The following is a 19,600-nucleotide window of genomic DNA, read 5'->3' as shown; positions in this document are numbered from 1 at the left end:
TTGACCTCAGCAGTGCACGTTGTTTATTGAGTTGCTCAGTCCAGGGATACATATAGGTTGACACTGCAAAGGATGCTTTCCTTTTAACATCAATGGTACAAGATGGTGTCCTGGGACTCACACTGAGGCCTGTTGTGAGACATTTTACATAAGCTGTCAAAGTAGGCCAGAGTATACAAGAAGGGAATTTGTTTTAGCTTTAAAAGATACCATCTGTGTTTCTGTGTTGATGTTGTTGTCATTGTTGTTCATTGGGTTGCCAAATATGCACTGCATTATTCTTCTATGTTGTCAGACTACTAGCATAATATGTACTATTGCATTGACGGTTCACAATAGCAAACACACAGTAGCAACTGCAACCTTCAAGAGTATTTAGAGCCAAAGTGCCAGCCAGTCAATCAGTAGAGGGCTAGAGGCATACATTGACACAATCACAACATCAACATCAATTGACAATGACGTGTTGTAGGTAGAGGATTTATTATGACAGGATCACAAAGAAAAACAGTACAAGGTTGATGCGTTGTGCGCTTGTAAATCAAGTAAAAAAAGATTAGGTAAAGGATAAGGTGGTATAAAAAGTGGTACAGATACCAGAAAAGTCCAGTATACATAACAGGCCCATGTGAAAATTTGGAGCAGAGGTTCAGCTGTTCACCTCTTCTTTTTGGACTCGGATAACAAAACATACAGTAATCTCTAATCTCTCCCCATGCCAACATGTCCTCCCCGGACATGTTGAGTACACCAAAGTTTTATGTTAGAAATGCTAACTTGCTAACTTGCATATGTTAAGCAATTTTCACAATTGGCATAATATGTGACCATACCATTAACAACCTATAGAAGGCAAAACATTAAAAAATTCATCATGCTTTATGTAGCATGTGACATGTCAAACTAGGGGGTTTTCATGATGCTGAATCCATTCCAAGCATTAGTTTTGCAAAAGAAAACACGCAGCATCATCAACCGTATCATATGTATACTAATACAGTAAACAATCAAAAGGGCATTGCCTGACCATGGATCACATCAAGGACCTGCAACATGACTGAGGAACACATTCCACTTCGAATCATATTTATCCAACTGATTATTCATCTTAAAGGATACATCATCACATTTGTGATTACGGCTATGGTCGTTTTAGCCTAAGGAGTGTATTTTGTGCAAAGCTAATGCTTGGAATGGATTCAGCATCATGAAAACCCCCTAGTTTGACATGTCATATGCTACATAAAGCATGATGACATTTAGATTTTTTTCCCTTATAGGTTGTTAATGGTATGGTCAGATATTATGACAATTATGAAAATTGCTAACATATGCAAGTTAGCATCCGGCAGTTTCTACATGCTGGGGACCCATACTAAACATTTCTAACATAATAGTTGGTGTACTCAACATGTCCGGGTTCACATTCTGGCTACTAGACTAATTTGCAATGATGGCGAGATTACAAAAGGCATAATACAACACAACAGTGTAATAATATTGAAAATAAGAACAGCTCCATAACATTAGTTATATAATGTAAAAACAAGCAAAGAACAGCTAGAGTATGAAAACAATAATAAAGACATCTTAATTAAAACTGACAATTTAGAACAAGAAGATTTTTTATTTAACCAGAGAGTACAGCTACGGTGATCCTTTTGAAACTTCTCAAGGGAATTTTCAAGGTCGATTTGAGTCTGTAGGTCATTCCACAACCAGTGTCTGGTCTGTAGGTCATGCCACAACCAGGACCAAAGAAAGAGATAATTTACCCCTCTCAGATGAAAATGAGGGTACTACACAACATAGCCAGGCACTTGATCTGAGGATATTATTAACCAAATGGGATTTGGAGTGTGGTGTATCTCGTGTCTGCCAGATACGACAGGAGGAAATGTAGGAAGGGAAATCACCAAGAATAGCTTTGTTTAGCTATACAGTAGCACGTTTTAGAATTGCCCCAGTGAGATCATGGAATCCATTTTAAAGTGCATTGTAATTGATTCCAGGTAAATCGAGCGCTAAAACCGAAGGCTGTTGGCCGTGGGGACCATTAACGGGATGTGTTCCTGCATGGAAACGTGTTTGATGAATGGAAGTATTCGGCTTTAACAGTGATGAAATATTTTATTTAGCAGAGCTTTATGAATTTGTACGAATGATGGCCAACCAATGGCCAAACAACTTTACTTTGATTGTTCTGGCCTACTGCTGTTTGTCAAGTTATTCCAGATTAATCATTTTTCTGAAACATTTAGCACTTACTTACTATCTGCCCTTTTTACTTCTTGTTAGTATATCTCACAGTGGCTGACATTTTGTAACCTCTGTCTGTGTGTAATTTTTAACCATGAAGAACTGAGAAAATGTTACCCCTTGGGGACAATAAAAGTATACCGTACTACTATACCTTATTCCGAGCTATACCCATTCTGGGCGGGAACCCCTTTTGGTGTTTTACCCCTTCAGGCCGGGAACCCATTTTTGGGTTATGTACAGTATTCAAAAACTTTAAATAAATTGATGCTGCTATATAAATGATACGTAGCTTGCAGAGTTAGTTCAGTCAGATATGACCACCGGAGAGACGGGTGACAGCCAGAATGTAGACGGCACCCGTGTGAGCAGTATGGGTTAGCGCCCCAGCCTGTGTCCTCCGTGAGGAGGAAGCCCAACAAACCTCGGTGAGGCCTTTAGGAGGGCCATTATAATCCACCACTCCTGAATGAAGTGCCTGGTGCTGGGAGTCTGGTGCAACGCACAGGTCCTGGGCCTGGTGAGAGCAGGAGTGGATCTGGTGAGAAGTAGAAGGGACCCGGACAGGAGTCAACCCACAGAGCCTAGTCCTTCCACGCGCCAGAATCTGGTTCTCCCAGTCCCGGCAGAGTAGTTCCGGAGCAACGGATTGTGTGGCCTTGCTCATTCCCTGATGGACTGATCGAGGGTAGCTACTGGGACGAAAGTCGGGATTTGATCAACCCCGGCTGGGTCGCCTGAGTGAGGGGTATAATGTTGGTAGACCCGAACCCTGTTGACCTCAGGATACATCACTGAGGATACGTCCCAGTTTCATCCATGCGATGTATTTTTAGTTATAGATATACTCGAGGGGTTTCTTCCTGTGCCCAAGGGCGCATACATATACTCAAGGGGTTAATATGCTGCATTACTATGAGGGTGTATTCAGTGTGTGCAAGACCCACATGTCATTCGCTGATGACATGTGGGGCAGTCAGCTGACCAATTGGGCGGGGTATTTAAACTCACCTAGACTGCTTGCGTCTTCCTGCCTTCCTTCTGCATATGGTTCCTGGTTGTTGTTATATGACCACCCCAGCACCACCGGTGGGCTCTGTTATTTCTGTTCCCAATGGGGGGTTGTTATTGTATATCTATCTCCCTGCTCTTAATGTTTAATGATGGTGTTTAATTGTGCTGAGCAGGGAGAAAAATGTAGCAGAGCCGAACACCAAGATAAAATATTATATGAACACTTGTATTCTCATTCTATAATAAATATTGGTTAAATCTATTTGTGAGTTATCTGACTGAAATATTTGAACTTTTTCAGAAAAGGTCAGGATTTAGAAGGCCTCAGGCCTAAATGGGTTAACAGTAAGAACTATTTGTAACTATCATTTGACCTACAGTAAGTCTGTGTTATGTATGCTTTTCCCCACAGTGAGCGATGGTACCATGAGGCTGATGTGGAAGTCTGTGGATAAGATGAGGTGCTTACGAAAACGTTCCATGTTCCCCTTCCTCGGGTTTCTCATCACCTTCCTCCTCTTTCTCAACCTGTACATGGACAATGGGTATGTGCTGGTAAGTTTCTCCAATTTTACACTGTTTTTTTTAACCTTCTATTTTGTCAAGTCTCTTCCCACTGGGACAACATGATAATAGTAATAGTAATTATTGTGCAAGAATTGTCACAACAAAATACAAAACAAGTCAAAGTCACCATCTTGAAGGCAGATGGAAAAGTACATGTTTCAGACAGCAACAATTGATCTTATAAAATACATGAAAGAAATAAGCATTGGATTTAAATGAAAATGTCTTCTTGCTCTCCTTTTTTATCACTTGCTTGTTTTTAATAATGATTTGAACGAGTCTATCTCTATAACTACCTTCCTGATCCAGGTCGCATCATGCATTTAAAATCCCCAGTGTATCCATTTATTGTGTGAAATTTACAGATTGTTACAGATTATGTTTGTCTTTTAGGAGGCAAACAAAAGGCAACTGGAGGACACGCTCATACACTCTACCAACTCTGAAAGATATGTCCTCAAAGACCTCTCCAACTTCTCTGGGACCCTAAATGTGACGTATCGTTACCTTGCTGGAACCCCCTTGCCACGTAAAAGTAAGTATGTATTTCCCACTACAGTACATTGAACTTTATTAATAATAATAATCTTTATTGTCCTGAAGGATATTTGTCTTCACAGTCTGTTCAACACCCACATCAAGAACAACACATAGCACATAACACCAAGACGATACAAAAACATGAGGTCCCCACTGCATACAGAACCATCCCATCATACATGTACGATGTATACAGAACCATCCTATCGGTGGGGCAGTTTGTTTAATGCCGCGATGGCTGAGGGGACAAAACTCCTACTGAAACGCACCTTTTTCCATGGCAAGGTTCTGTATCTTTGTCCTGATGGCATGAGGTTAAAAAAGCGATACAGAGGATGATCAGTGTCATTTGATATTGAAAGTGCTAACCGTGTAATGGCCTTATTGTTCATATCAGAAAGTGTGAGTGTAGGGAGTCCGATGATCTTGGAAGCAATACGGGTAATACTGAAAACTTGGATGTAATCTGTACATAAATACTTATATCTTCAAAACGGATAGGATGATGAAATGTAGTGACAGAACTATTACTGTTGTCCAGAATTAAACAATGTAGGCACTTAGTTGATGTTTCAGAACAATTCTAAATGCAAGCGTTAAAGACAAACAGTAGATAATAGGCAATAATAGACAATTTCACAGTTAAGCTATTCTGTTTTACAGAGTATCTCACCATTGGCCTGTCGTCGGTCAAAAGGAAACGTGGGAACTACCTCCTGGAGACCATCAAATCCATCTTTGACCAGTCCAGTTATGAGGAACTGAAGGAGATTGTGGTTGTGGTCCATCTGGCAGACTTTGACATGGTCTGGTGTGAGAACCTGGTGCAGGAAATCACCAGGAAGTTTGCCCACCACATCATAGCTGGACGTCTCCTGGTAATCCACGCTCCGGAACAGTACTACCCATCTCTGGATGGGCTGAAAAGGAACTACAATGACCCAGAAGATAGGGTCCGTTTCCGTTCCAAGCAGAATGTGGACTACGCTTTCCTCCTCAACTTCTGCACAAATCTCTCTCACTTCTACATGATGTTAGAGGACGACGTGCGCTGCTCCAGGAACTTCCTGACGGCACTGAAGAAGGTCATCACCTCCAGAGAAGGTTCTTACTGGGTGATGCTGGAGTTCTCCAAGCTCGGCTACATCGGGAAGCTCTACCACTCCAAAGACCTGCCACGTCTGGCCCATTTCCTGCTCATGTTCTACCAGGAGATGCCGTGCGACTGGCTCCTCATTCACTTCAGGGGTCTGCTGGCCCAGAAGGACGTGATCCGCTTCAAGCCCTCACTGTTCCAGCACATGGGCTACTACTCCTCGTACAAAGGAGCGGAGAACAAGCTGAAGGACGACGACTTTGAGGAAGACTCCGTAGACATTCCTGACAACCCTCCCGCTACTTTTTACACCAATATCAATGTATTTGAAAACTATGAACCGATGAAAGCCTATAGCAGTGTAGTCGATGAATACTTCTGGGGGAAGCCCCCGTGCACAGGTGACTTCTTTGTCGTAGTCTTTAACAAATCTGCCAAAATCAGTAAAATTAAAATCACCACGGGTACAGATGACAGGCAAAATGATATGCTGCATCACGGCGCTCTGGAAGTAGGGCAGAGGTCAGTGGAAACCAAGCAAGGAAGGCAGTGTTCTTCCTACATCACGTTAGGGGAGTTTCGTGGTGGCAACATAGAAGTTCATGATGTGGACCACAAGATTAGTTTTGACATTGAGTGTGTGCGAATTGTGGTTACCGCCAGTCAGCAAGAATGGCTTATTGTACGAACTATCAGTTTGTGGACTACCCAGCCCAAGAATCTATGAAATGTAATAAGATATATTGTTTTGAATAATCTGCTGTTAGTTAATATGTATTTATTACTGTGAAAGTTTTCAAGTTCATTTTGGACAACCTCTGTATCTATGTACTGTATATGTGGAATTTGAAACAGTCCATATTTTTCTTGGGTTGTTCAGAAATCTTCTGTGAATTGTGATTGTTTTTATGGATTAAAATGACTGTGATCAGTTTGTATGAATCCTTTTACATCTATATGCCTTTTCCTAAGCAAACAAGATATGTGTATATAAAATTGTTTTTACATAGAGGTGTTTAGTGTCAATTATTTCTTCTGGCTCATTGCCATACTGTCACTGTACATTATTATTATTATTGTTTCACCCAGTGTCAATTATCTAATGTAATCCTCTACACTCCCTCTGCCAACCTGGGGAGAGCAACGGACTGACCTCATGCTTCCTTCAATGCATAAGGAGTCCCAAGCCACTTCTTTTCACCTGACGGGGGAGTTTCCCCTAGCGTGTGGAATGAACACGTTATTCCAACCAGTTCCTTTCCCCTCCATCAGGCACCCCGGGTGACCAGGAGGAGGCAGTTTAGAGACCAGGATTACTGCATGTTTTTGTGAGGGTATACCTACCCTAGGGGACATGGGGAGAACATGCAAACTCTGCACAGAAAGGCCCTTTCGCCAACCCCAGCTCGGGTATGGGCACTGATGATGCAGAGGAGAGAACGCGTCCCCAGCGGAAATCGAACACAGGACCTTCTAGCTGTGAGGCGACAGCACTATACCGACTGCCACCGTGCCCCCGTACTGTACATTATTATAATAACTCAGCTGCCCGTCTGCTCACCAGTACACGCTCCAGAGACCACATTGCACCTGTCCTCCACAACCACTGGCACAAAGAATTCACTACAAAATTCTGCTCACCACCTACAAAGCACGCAACAACCTGGCTACCCCCTACCTCTCGAACCCTATATGTCCCCACTCCGCCCCCTCAGGTCCAGTGAAGCCAACCTCCTGAAGGTCCACAAGACCAAGTAAGTAACACACCTGGGGGGACAACCGGGCCTTCTATGTTTCTGCCCCCTCCCTCTGGAATGCTCCAAACCCACCTCTTCAAGATACCTTTCCCCAGCTGAGGTCTGGTGAAGATGTCCCCCCCCCCCATCCGTTGTTTATCCTTATATGTTTCTAACCTAGCACTAGCTGATCTTGTACTTGTTTTGCTTTGTTTTTGTTTATTGAATAAAGTCTGTTCCTCGTGCTTTGGGTAACCTATTTAGAAAAGCGCTATATAAATTTGAGCTATTATTATTATTATTGTAATTATTATTATTATTATTATTATTATTATTATTATATAATGTTACATTACAACACTGAATTAAAATATATGTTTGGGTTCCACCTTACCATTCAAGCTTGAACTCTAAAATGAAGAGAGAAAATCTAATGAAGAGAATCAGAGCAGTTATCTTGGCTGAAGGTGCGCCTGACTTTTATATTTGTGGCTGTATTACACTGCCCTCTTCTGGTGATGCATTTGTCCAACGTTATCAATATCGGTCTGCATCTAGACTGTCTCTTGGGTACCATTATTAGCTACTGACTGGCCATAGCCTACTCCAGTGGTCCGGGGACCACCAGTGGTCCTTGAGGAGGTTCCAGGTGGTCCCCAGCTAAATGATGCACAATTGGTCCATTTGGTTTCATTTTACACTCAACAAGAGTTACATTATTGTTAAACAGCTACATTACAAAAAGTCTACATAATTAGAGAATGTAGAAGAATTGTACATTTTGATCAACGTTTGCCAACAGCATGGATCAAATTGTGTGTCAACTGTCAACGATATTAAAATATTCTTTAGTTTAGGGTCTGAGAGGCTAAGGGCTCCATTTTCGTCACCGCTAAACCCCTTATCCCTAAACTTCTTTGCCTTTTTTTTTTACTATTTTGCAAAACCTTTTAGAATAGTTAAAATGGCCAGTCTACAAGCTCACACCGTGTCAATGTAGAGTCTAGCTGAACTATTCAAAAATGTTTTTCAAAATAGTAAAAAAAGGGCAAAGACATTTAGGGATAAGGGGTTTAGCGGTGACGAAAATGGAGCCCCATATGTCATCCACATTCCCCAATAATGGACCTTGATATGAAAAAACTTGAAAACTGCTGGCCTATAGAGGGTATGCGTGTGACATCATCATCAAACCAGGAAGTTATGCAGGAACGCCTACTGAGTGGCAAAAAACTACTTTCTGGCCTTGACAGCCCATACATCCACACAGAAAAGTCTTATCTGATTGCATTAAACAACATTAAACAATGTTAAACTCACTTTGCCTGTTGCTTTGCCACTCGATTTGCCACTCGATGTGCCATTCACTTTAAGCATGTGCATACTCTCTATTGGGGGCAGTGGTCAAAATAATATGTTACTAATACTGTCTGGACTTAATGATAAGGTACTATCACCAAGTAAATTAAGTACTGTATGCAAATAAGTTCATCTATTCAGCAAGGCTCATCTATTCAGCAAGGCTGAATAGATGGGTGTTGATGGTTGTTTTGAAGGATGAGAAGGGGTCTTTGATATTGGGGAGCACATGTAAATGACCCAACACCTCAGGGGCTCTGCATGGAGATTTCCAGGAGTCAACCTCCACACGTCACCTCACCAGACCTGAGGCAGTGGGAGCCTGGGAGGGGACAGGGGGCATGGTGGAGGTCTGGAGGGGGTCTGAATGGAAAGGTATAGAGGGGGGAGATCACTTTCAGTCTCAGTCTCAGAGCAGAATGCAAGGTTGAATGTTGTAGTTTAGGGCCTTGCAGAGAGGACACTGTTGGCGAGTGATTCTTTCTTTGACCAGGGAGCCAGTTAACTGAGTGAAGGACTTGGAGGACTGGTGTCAGTGGTGTGCTGTGTGGAATTGTGCATCAGTGGTCTCTGGAGCGGATGCAGGTGAGCAAGACACTTTTTTAGCAAATAAATAAACCTCAAACCTTTTATAAGTTGTGTTTTTGACCGAATCGGGGCATAAATTGGGTATGGTGCGGAACTGAATTAGTCAAGATCATAGCCTAATGTTGCTCTGGAGAGGGAAGTCTGGAACACTCTGGTGGAGCTGTTGCCCCCGCGACCCGACTACGGATCGTTGAAGATGGATGGATGGATTTATAAAAGTTATTTTTTCTTTTTTTTTATTGAGAAGAAATGATACAGACAATATTCAGGTAAATTGTATAGCACAATTAAGCAACAAAAACAGAAAATTAAAACAAAAACAAGACAAACATATATGTATAGGCCTACCTACAGATAAACAATACACAACAATATAACAAACAATGATATCAATTAAGGTTCGGATAAAGACGATTATGCAGTTTTTCTTTTCTTTTTCTTTTTTGTTTACTGGGGCTAAGGATCTGAGGAGAATTTTAAATCAGAGGAGCATTTTAAATTCCAAAATTAAGTGGTTATAAAAAGTAAACGATGGCTTAACTACTAAGCCGACGTTCGGAAATAGCGCACTGAGCACACTGTGCAATGAAGAATAATAATAGGCGAGTGCGCTCCGATCAAGGGGGCAGGCAGGCTTTCCAACGTTGAAGCTCTAGGTCCTAGTGGTAGGACGAGGGACTACAGGCGGACCCGTGGATTCATGACCGGGAAACCCCGTGCAGCTGGGCTTTAACGTTGAGCGCTCGGTTGCCCTACGTCACTCAGGACCTCAAAGTTGAGGTCCTGGGAGGGACTTCCGGCAGTCTTCCGGGTGCTTCAAAACGCCACTGAGCAACTTCCACTGACATGAATAGCTGGGGGGGCGGAGCTTCGCGCCAGTTCAGTCTCTATTATATATATACTCTATGGCTCCGATGCGGTATTTCCGACATTGAGGGGGGAAGAAAACAGCCCGGTCACGTGGTTCATGTACTCGCACGACGGACTCCAACAATGCACTCCGTAAACTACCGATTGTCCCTATTCAATACAAGTCTATGTAGAAGAGCCTGGCCCCATGAAGTGAACGGAGTTGTCGTAACTCTGTCGTACTCTATGCTCTGACTATGCTGACCATTATGATGCTGACTACTCGAAGGAGCTACTACTACTCGACCGTGATGTCATCAAACAGCGTCAACTGTGAAAACAAACAACAACAGGGTTAATGCAGTGTAGCTATATAGTTGTGAACTATTACATCAACCTATCATAATAATAATAACTACGCCACTTTATGATTGTATGACTGTAGTTCAAGGTAAGATATTGCTAATATATGACAGTATAGTTGCTCTGTTGCTATGGGTTTAACCTTTTTGTACGGTATATTTTGGTTTGAATTTTGCTAGCTAATGTAAATGTTAGATTGATTTGGCTTAATTGCTCATATATATTTACCGTGTTTTATTTATAAATTACGTTGTTTACTTTTGAATAAGTTGTTCAAAATATGTTGACGATTTGACGACAGTAATGTTTGCTTCAGTTACCATCGAAACCGCGTTGAAATGCAAACATTATCGATCCTAAATTGGTTGCTAAATATAGTTCGAACTCTGTAAGCATCTCCAGCAATAGAACTATAGGCCTACTTGTCTTGACACGTACATAATAAGATTGTACTATTGTATACAGTACATATATGTTCATTGGAAAGATGTCTGTGTTTGTTACCTATCTGGTTTAACAAGTATATTCTAAGTGGGGAACAAATAACCTTTTTTGCATGGTGGGAACATAGAACCTGGGGAACATAGGTACGCTCCCCAAGTAGGCTATAACTGTTAACTGGTGCTATATATTTGAAGTAAAACTGTAAGATACAGTCACAGCAATTGGAAATCATATCAGGCTGCCCAGCTCTGGTGCAGCCACACCACGAATCCCTTGACTCCTTCAAAACCGCTCTCAAAGGGCACCTACGGACAGCTGCAATTCGAAACTGTCAAGCTCCCCTTTCCCCCTCACTGTATATTTTTCTTTTCCCTTTTTACATCCTATGATGATTTCCTGTTTTTTGAGGGCCCCTCCTATATACAGATTTTGTCCTCACACGTCTCAATATTTGCATTGACAATGAAAGGGGAATTCAGGTCAAATGTCAGCTAAATCTTGTGCCCACAAGTCTCAATATTTGACAATGAAAGGAGAAATTAGGTCAAATTTCCGCCAAATATGACATATATTTGTACGTCTCTAAATGTTCTGAATGAATTGAAAAGGGTGGACCCTATTGTAAAGAATTGTGGTGTCGTCCACAGTTAACAGTGTTTGTATTAAGTTGTGTATTCACTGTGAAAGAATACATATTTTCAAAAATAGCAGATCTACAAAGATTTTCAACAGCTAAAGTTTCAAATAATGGTTAAAAGTGGTTAAAAGCTATGAGGTGATCGACACAGATGCGTCCTCTGGTCTAAATGGGTTATAACATATAGTTAATCATTTGTCCCCCATTAGACTCCCCCAGCACTGAATGAAGTTCAGTGACTCTCCTGGTCCGCGCTGTGCAAAGTGCTGCTGCTGCTGCTGAGATGGGCCAGCAGATCTCAGGTCAGGCGGGCCGCCTGCCTGAGAGAGTGGTGAAACATGCCGGCCTGGTGCGTGACAGCGGTTACCTCACCTACGAGGAGTTCCTGGCCCGAGTGTCTGAACTCAATGATGTGTAAGTTCAACGCTGTCACATGACAAATACTGCAACCATGAAACCAGTATATAGAGCGTCGCAGTCCCACCACCTTTCATGACGACGAGCGGCCCGAAAGAGAATTTGTGATAGAGTTATGTTTTTTAGAAGAGATTTAAATGAGGATAATGAGTTTGTCTGCCTGAGGCAGTGAGTTCCACAGCCGAGGGGCCCGAACGGCAAAAAGCCTGGTCGACCTTTGTGACAAGGCGAGACTTTGGAACCGTCAATAGATGGATGATCTCAAAGATCACAGATATACGCAGGAGCCTGACTATTTAGCCTTAGGGCTTTAAAAACAACAACAGTGAAGGGCCGCAACGACTGGTGTAATGTGCTCACTTCTCGTTAGTGTGAGTAAGGAGCCTGGCAGCTGCATTTTGTATCAGTTGCAGTCTTTGAATATTTCACTTACTGACACCCAAATAAAGTGCATTGTGATACCAAGTCTGGAGGAGATAAAAGCAAATCTAGATAGGAATGCAGCGATCACGGCAAGAAGGTTCTCTTAGAAGGGGCTTCTTCTAAAAAGCCTATAGGCAGGCAGATGTGTTACAAAATAGTATATAGTTTATTTTGATCTTTTTTTTCAGAGAGACAATACAAGTATAACATTTTCTTTTAACGTGATCGAAAAGGTATAGGCTGAAGCTTATAGCTTATTAATGCCTATCCTTATCACATTTTGTTACATATTAACACAAAAAAACAAAGACCAGAGATGCAATCGAATGATCAGAAGTTATACCTTGATAGATTCAAGTCAAGCAGTCAGACATTGAGTCGAAGTGAGACCAAATGCAAGTTTTCAAAGACATATTATGAAAGTATGAAAGCAAATTTCATGACGGCTACAAAAACTAAGTAGTTTTCTATAATCCAGGGGTTTTTCAATTTATTGTGTTGGGTGGGGTTATGGGCCAGGGTCCGGGACCACCACCCTGACTTAGAATCAACCTGGGGACCACTGTTGTGTTGGGTGGGGTTATGGGCCAGGGTCCGGGACCACCACCCTGACTTAGAATCAACCTGGGGGCCACTGTTGTGTTGGGTGGGTGGGGAACATTAGGATTTTGAAGACATTTTGTAGAATCGGCCTCAGGTCTTAATGGGGTTAAGTCATATCGCCCATCTCACTCAGTCATGTGGTGGTTACTGCCTGGTTACAATATTATTTTCAATGATTGATTTCTCCACTGCTGTGTTTCTCTCAGTACGGCCAAGTTGGCTGCTGGACAGCCCAAGCACCTGCTGTTTGAGGTGCAGCCAGGCTCCGATGCCACTGCCCTGTGGAAGGTGGCTGTGAGGATAGTCTGCACCAAGGTAGGTGTGTGTGTGTGTGTGTGTGTGTGTGTGTGTGTGTGTGTGTGTGTGTGTGTGTGTGTGTGTGTGTGTGTGTGTGTGTGTGTGTGTGTGTGTGTGTGTGTGTGTGTGTGTGTGTGTGTGTGTGCGCTGTATATGGGTGTGTAAGTGCATGAGATTAGCAAAAGCAAATTGCAAATGTGCATTTGTACATGCTTGGATTTGTGTCTGTGAGGGAGTAGTCTCTCGAGTCGAGACAGACTGTTGAGTCCGTCAAAGGGCGCTGTTTTTCCTTTATTTTTTGACGATGGGTTCTCAGACTGGTGAGAGAGAGACGGGGGAAGTGAACTAAAGATTGTGTTTCTTGTGCGTGCGTGTGCGTGCGTGTGTGTACGTGTGCGTGCGTGTGTCAGATCAACAAGGAGAATGCGACGGTGGAGGCATCTCGCATCATGAACCTGTACCAGTTCATTCAGCTGTATCATGACATCACCAGCCAAGCTGCGGAGGTGCTGTCGTCAGCACAGTGGCCAACAGAGGGACCCTCAGGACAGCTTCCGTCTGCAGACTCCTGTCAAGCCAGCATGTGGATGGGCAGGTTAGAATGGACTACATACCTGGATATCCCGTTTTTCACTGTATATTTGCACATTTGCACGAAAAACACCCTGGGCTAAATTCAGCCATAGCCAAATCACACCCAAATCGGCTGACCTCATCACATTTTGTCAAGGCGGCTATGTCCGTTTTTAGCCTAAGGAGTGTTTTGTTTTTCGTGTAAAACTAATCCTTGGAATGGATTCAGAATCATGCTAAAAGATGGAGTGCCACCATTTTTGTATTTTTCCAGTTTTTCATGTGTTTATGAGGTGACAGTACTTCATGTCAATAAAAACAGTTTAAATGCCAGGGCAGGGTGCTTAGCTGGAGGAAACTACAGGTCTGATATGGTGCTTATCCGACATCTCAGAAATATGGGAAGTGTTAACTTCTAACATTCACAAAAACATGAGTTTTTGTGACATTACAGACACCAATTTGTCATCCCTCTGTCATTTTGTAAACAAAAGGGCAGAGCCACGGGCTGTCCTTTTTATAAGGAGGGGGAGGGACTAGGACAAGTGGGTGGTCTTAACAATTTACAATTTAGGCATTTAGCAGACGCTCTTAATCCAGAGCGACTTACATTAGGCAGGAACAAAAGTATGGGAATACATCACATATATAAAATGCATTTATCAAGAAACATGCGTAAGCTAAGAACGTAACTAGAACATATCTATATAATGACACTATACATATTAACTATACATATATACTATACTATGCTATACATATGTAGGCTACTATGATGTGCTATGACTATATACAATGCAATTATTGTGCTGTCTACATGACATGCTATAAGTCTGTTTCAAATGCTATCTAAGTCTAAAAAGTGCTATCTAAGGGGGTAGGATAAGTGCTATGGGCCATGATGGAGTCTGAAAAGGTGGGTCTTCAGACTACGGCAGAAGATTGGGAGTGATGCCGCAGTTCTGACTGCAACGGGGAGTGCATTCCACAGTTTTGGGGCCAGAAGGGAGAAGAGTTTGGGACGTGTGGAGCGTTGGCCCGGCGTTTTTAGTGAGGGTACTTCCAGCTTTCCTGCGTTGGCTGATCTGAGTGCGCGGGAGGGTTTGTAGGGTTCAATCATGCTTGCAAGATATGGGGGAGCCATACCTTTGGTTGCTTTGAATGCCAGCATCAGAGTTTTGTATTCTGTGCGGGCAGCGACTGGGAGCCAGTGCAGGGAGCGGAGCAGGAGGAGCAGGAGCAGGAGGAGGCGGAGGACTGGATTAGGTGGGTGGTGCTAAGGTTAAACTCATGCATACCTAATGAACTGGTAGGTGTGTCCACATAAAACCATAATTTTAACAAATACTGTACACTTTTTTGAAAAAGTTCTTCCTCCTTATATAATAATAATGCCTGACGATCATGTTTAATCCATTGAGACCTGGAACGCATCCATGTCACGTTAGCGTTTAACCACATTAACCATTAACCAATTTTGGGAGGGAACCCCTTTTGGTGTTTTAAACATTATGTTATAATTTAGCTATTGAAAAATAGCAGATCTACAAGCTCATAGCGCGCCACCGAGTGGCGCGCTATGAACTTGTAGGTCTGCTATTTTTGAAAAATCGTTAAAATGTGCCTCAAATCTTTCCGAAAATTGTCATGATTTAGAAAACTTTTTTTTTTAAATTTCGACGTCAGGCCTGAATGGGTTAAGGGTGGAAAAACGGCACTCCATCTTTAAGCATAATGACATTTAGTAAATGTTGCCATATATAGGTTGTCAATGGTGGACATACAGTACTTACAGGCCTTTTTCTAAATCTAAACATTCCCCTCAGACAATTCCAGGCAACATTTTTTCTGTTATTCAGGATATATTGAAGATACAAAATCAGCTGAGTTTGGTCAAATGACATTATTACTGGACTAGTTGTATATGAATTGTCCTGTTTATCTGTTCTGTGTTCTTTTGTTTTGTTTTCTCTTGTTATGCATTCTGTATTTACACCTGATTCTATTCTACGTCCGAGCATAGACATGGTAACGCCCCGCCTGCCTCTGATTGGCCTACCGACACTGCCCGTGGTGGGAAACAATACAAGTACGGTATAATTCAGGAGAATGACAGCTTGGAAGTTGACATGCACGACAGAATCCAGCTTTTTGTAGAAGAGGCAAACTAATATTGTTTATGCCGTTTGCTTAGATTGAATAATTGATTGAACATATGATTATCGTGTATTAATTGAATTATTGTAAACTAATAGTATTATACTAAAAAAGATAAAGATCAAGGGAAAAGAGACCTTTTTACATTACAATAAAGTTTACACATACAAATAAATGACACAATAATCAACACAAACTTTATTTAGAACACACCCAAATCAAATCATATTACTGCATACGTGTTCAATCAATTATTCCATCAAAGCAAACGGCATAAACAATATTAGTTTGCCTCTTCTACAAAAATAAAAGTTACTGTCGCACCTGCCAAGCTGTCATTCTCTTGTATTATATCGTACTTGTATTATTTGCCACCACGGAGTAACCTCACGTTATACACCTCGGAGGAAAGTCTGGTAAGGCGGGCAGGGTCGGTAAGCCAATCAGAGGCAGGCGGGGCGTTACCATGTCTATGCTCGGACCAGAGTGTGGAGTAGGAGAGTAGTGACACGCTTTGATCTCGCCGCAAAGCGGGTGCCTATGGGCTATAGTTCCAAACATTGCTCCTATGGCTGGAACTATCCCATTGAGATAGAATGAGCATTCCATTGTTACAATGGGAGGCAACGCTAGTGTCGCCACTCTCTTACTATATTACTCTGGCTCGGATGCAGAATAGAACTAGAAAAAGTGCCCTTCTGGGCACAGGTCTCCACCAGGAGGATAGGACTGTGTGAGATGTTTGACAAAATGTTTAGGAGTAATATAAACATGTTTGTTTTTTGCAACAGTTTTCTTCATTTTGTTGAGGAACACAAATCAAGCTGTTGGTGGCGCTATAACAGGCCAATGTGAAAAGGGTGGGATATATTCCTCAGCCTAGTAAGAAAATGTGTGAAAGATTTCACGTAAATTGCATGCTGCGTTCATGATTTGAGGCTTTTGTTCAAAACGGGGCAATCTTGCAAACTGTGAAAGCCAATTATAGCCAATTATGATGGAATATGATATATCGGACAGATCCGACTTGAGCACATGACCATAGAGATACTGTGTAACGATTTGTGAGATTTTTGGACAGAATCTGGAGGAGTAATATAAAAAAATGTGTTTTACAAAAGTCGGCCTCCTGGTGGCGCTATAAAAGGCAGATGCGGAAAATGCAGGTCAAAGGTTTGTCCTTGGCCTCTAGGGAGTGTGCATGCAACGTTTCACGCAGATCGGTGCAGTTTTAGGTAACAAATGTGAAAAGCTGCCTCATGGTGGCGCTATAACAGGCCGTTCTGGAAAATGTGGGGCAGAGGTTCATCGTTGGCATCCAGGGAGTGTGTGTGCAAAGTTTGGCATCGACCGGGTTAACGGTGCCGGAGATTAGCTGGTAACGGACGGACGGAAGGAAGGACGGACGGACGGACACACACACGGACGGAGTGCAAAACATACTCTCTCCCCATGCCTTCGGCCTGGTGGAGACAATCAGGCTGTATTTACGGATCCCCTTGAAAACGAGACGGTTCATCTCAACAAGTCAAGGGGTTATTCCCAATAAAGAATTTCAACACCTCCCCAGACCACTAGGTGGCAGTCAAAGTTAAGTAACCAAATTGAGTATTTTTTCCACCACTGCTTGTGTCCTCACAGGGTGAAGCAGTTGACCGATGAAGAGGAGTGTTGTATCTGTATGGACGGCAGGTCTGACCTCATCCTGCCCTGTGCTCACAGCTTCTGTCAGAAGTGCATCGACAAGTGGTACGCTTAACACTTAACACTTCTTATTACATTTGTGCCAGATTCTATTATTGCGGTGGCTAACATGGTGATTATTTAAGTGTATGTGTGTATACTGTGTGTGTGTGTATATATATTAAGGCTGTACCCAAGCCCTGTTTTTAGGACTCGAACTTCGGCAGGAATTTTCGAGCGAACATCCGAACCATTTGTTTCCAATTAATTCATTTCTCCGAGTTCTTTTAACATACATACATACACACATGAACAGTGTGTGTATATATATTATATAGGAAAAGAGAGGAAGCCGCACACTCATATGCTCCGAAGTATAAGTTTATTGACGACGTTTCGAGCCAAGGCTCTTCATCTGGTCAAACTCAAGATGTCAGTGATCCACCCACTTAAGTAGACACCCATGGGTCACGTTACTAGTGTGGGTGGAACCAACACAACATGGTCATTAATCAATTACTGAAATATCATTAAATATAGTGTTACACATTTCTCAAATCCACAGACGTGGAATAAACAAAAGGACATCATGATAATTATAGAATCTATGATAGTGATTCACATAATCAGGTATTATTACTTAGGCAACAATTCGAATATATACAGTGTACAATAAAGAAATGATAAAAAATGGCTGATGGGGAAGTCCTCGTTCATTCCCTTTGGGGACATTGTATTCAAAGTGTAAATCCAAAAGGATTCACGTTGTAGCAATAGTCTATTTAGATCCCCTCCTCGCCTGGGGTATTTTACATGTTCAATCCCCTGATATCTCTATATATATTATATATACACACACTGTTCATGTGTGTATGTATGTGTATATATATATATATATATATATATATATATATATATATATATATATATATATATATTTACAATGGCCTGGTTGATCTAAGGCTTGTTCTAAACGCAATCAAAACTAAATTTATGTTGATTTCTAGGGGCGCTATATACAGTAAATGCACCATTTTCCATTTACTGTACACCGTGTGAAATGGCTGGATGGTGCTGCTGGAGCAGAGTTAATTTTGTTGACTAAGACTAAGTGGACTAAGGTTTTTTAGAAGACTAAATAGGACTAAGACTAAATGGTGTGTTATTCAAAAGACTAAGACACCACACTACTAATGACACTACATTTCAGGAACACTAAATTGCAGGAGTGCCTGACGTCACTCGCTCATCCCCTGGTTCGTGGACGTTTTTCTCTATGGAGAATAGCATGGGGCCATCTAAACATCATCTCATATAAAAATTGTGGACAAAAATAAACAAACTGTCTCAGCGAAATTGTCGGGGAGGTGGCTCTGTATCGTTTACGACAGTCAGTCAGTCATATTTCATACTAAGTCTGTTTCTAGCGAAAATGTAACTAATTCGGCAGCAGTAACATTAGCGTTTTCTCACAGTCAGTTGATTCTTCATATCCATACGAGCGAAACCGCCGGGATGATTTGTTTATTTTTCCAACACAGTTCTTAATGAGGCGATCTAAAATCCCCCTATGGGGATTACAATGCAAATAAAAAAAGTACATAAACCAGTGGACTTAGCGCCCTCTACCGATATTGACGTCAGACTTCGGTGCTCTATATCTGTGATTCCAAAGCTTGTTTTTCCTCACAACTCCAAAGTCGACACATTTAACTTATACCAGAATCCTCTGATCTCTCTTGTTCACACATAGGAGTGGCCAGAGCCGAAACTGTCCCATATGCCGCCTGCAGCTGACGGCTGTCAACGAGTCGTGGGTGATGTCCGACGCACCGACAGAGGACGATATGGCCGGCTACATCCTGAACCTGGCCGATGAGGCCGGCCACCCACACAGGCCTTGACATGTTGACGTGACCCATTTAAGACCTGAGAATACATTCTATAAATGTCTTCTAAATCATGTATTTCATGTCAAGGACACTCCAGAATTAT

General features: G+C 42.1%; 2 protein-coding genes across 6 annotated transcripts in view; both read left to right on the top strand.

Moving 5' to 3' along the window:
• LOC306922997 (alpha-1,3-mannosyl-glycoprotein 4-beta-N-acetylglucosaminyltransferase C-like) overlaps positions 1 to 6,457 on the top strand; it is a 45,888-nt gene extending 39,431 nt beyond the window's left edge. For 3 of the 4 annotated variants that reach the window (XM_079500932.1, XM_079500931.1, XM_079500933.1), the window contains 3 exons: positions 3,686 to 3,828; positions 4,234 to 4,375; positions 5,044 to 6,457. In XM_079500932.1, coding sequence (XP_079357058.1) covers positions 3,700 to 3,828; positions 4,234 to 4,375; positions 5,044 to 6,203 — 1,431 coding nt within the window. In that variant the 5' untranslated portion in view covers positions 3,686 to 3,699 and the 3' untranslated portion in view covers positions 6,204 to 6,457. Of the gene's footprint in view, positions 1 to 3,301; positions 3,349 to 3,685; positions 3,829 to 4,233; positions 4,376 to 5,043 lie in introns of those variants that run through there. The other variant, XM_079500934.1, reaches the window with a different exon arrangement.
• Positions 6,458 to 10,321: 3,864 nt separating this feature from the next.
• rnf141 (ring finger protein 141) lies at positions 10,322 to 19,509 on the top strand (the record flags this gene model as incomplete). Of its 2 annotated transcripts, XM_079501695.1 has the most annotated exons (7): positions 10,322 to 10,459; positions 11,662 to 11,866; positions 13,102 to 13,210; positions 13,603 to 13,787; positions 14,963 to 15,031; positions 17,564 to 17,671; positions 19,359 to 19,509. In XM_079501695.1, exons 2-7 carry the CDS (start codon positions 11,736 to 11,738, stop codon positions 19,507 to 19,509), a joined length of 753 nt encoding a protein of 250 aa, XP_079357821.1. In that variant the 5' UTR covers positions 10,322 to 10,459; positions 11,662 to 11,735. The 2 variants fall into 2 exon arrangements, with proteins under 2 accessions (XP_079357821.1, XP_079357822.1); XM_079501696.1 differs by lacking the exon at positions 14,963 to 15,031.
• Positions 19,510 to 19,600: the final 91 nt, after the last annotated feature.

The sequence above is a fragment of the Electrona antarctica genome (assembly GCF_951216825.1).
Source record: "Electrona antarctica genome assembly, chromosome: 5".
NCBI lineage: Eukaryota > Metazoa > Chordata > Actinopteri > Myctophiformes > Myctophidae > Electrona > Electrona antarctica.
Note: the sequence above shows the minus strand (reverse complement) of the source record. Positions and strands in the feature narration are given on the sequence as shown.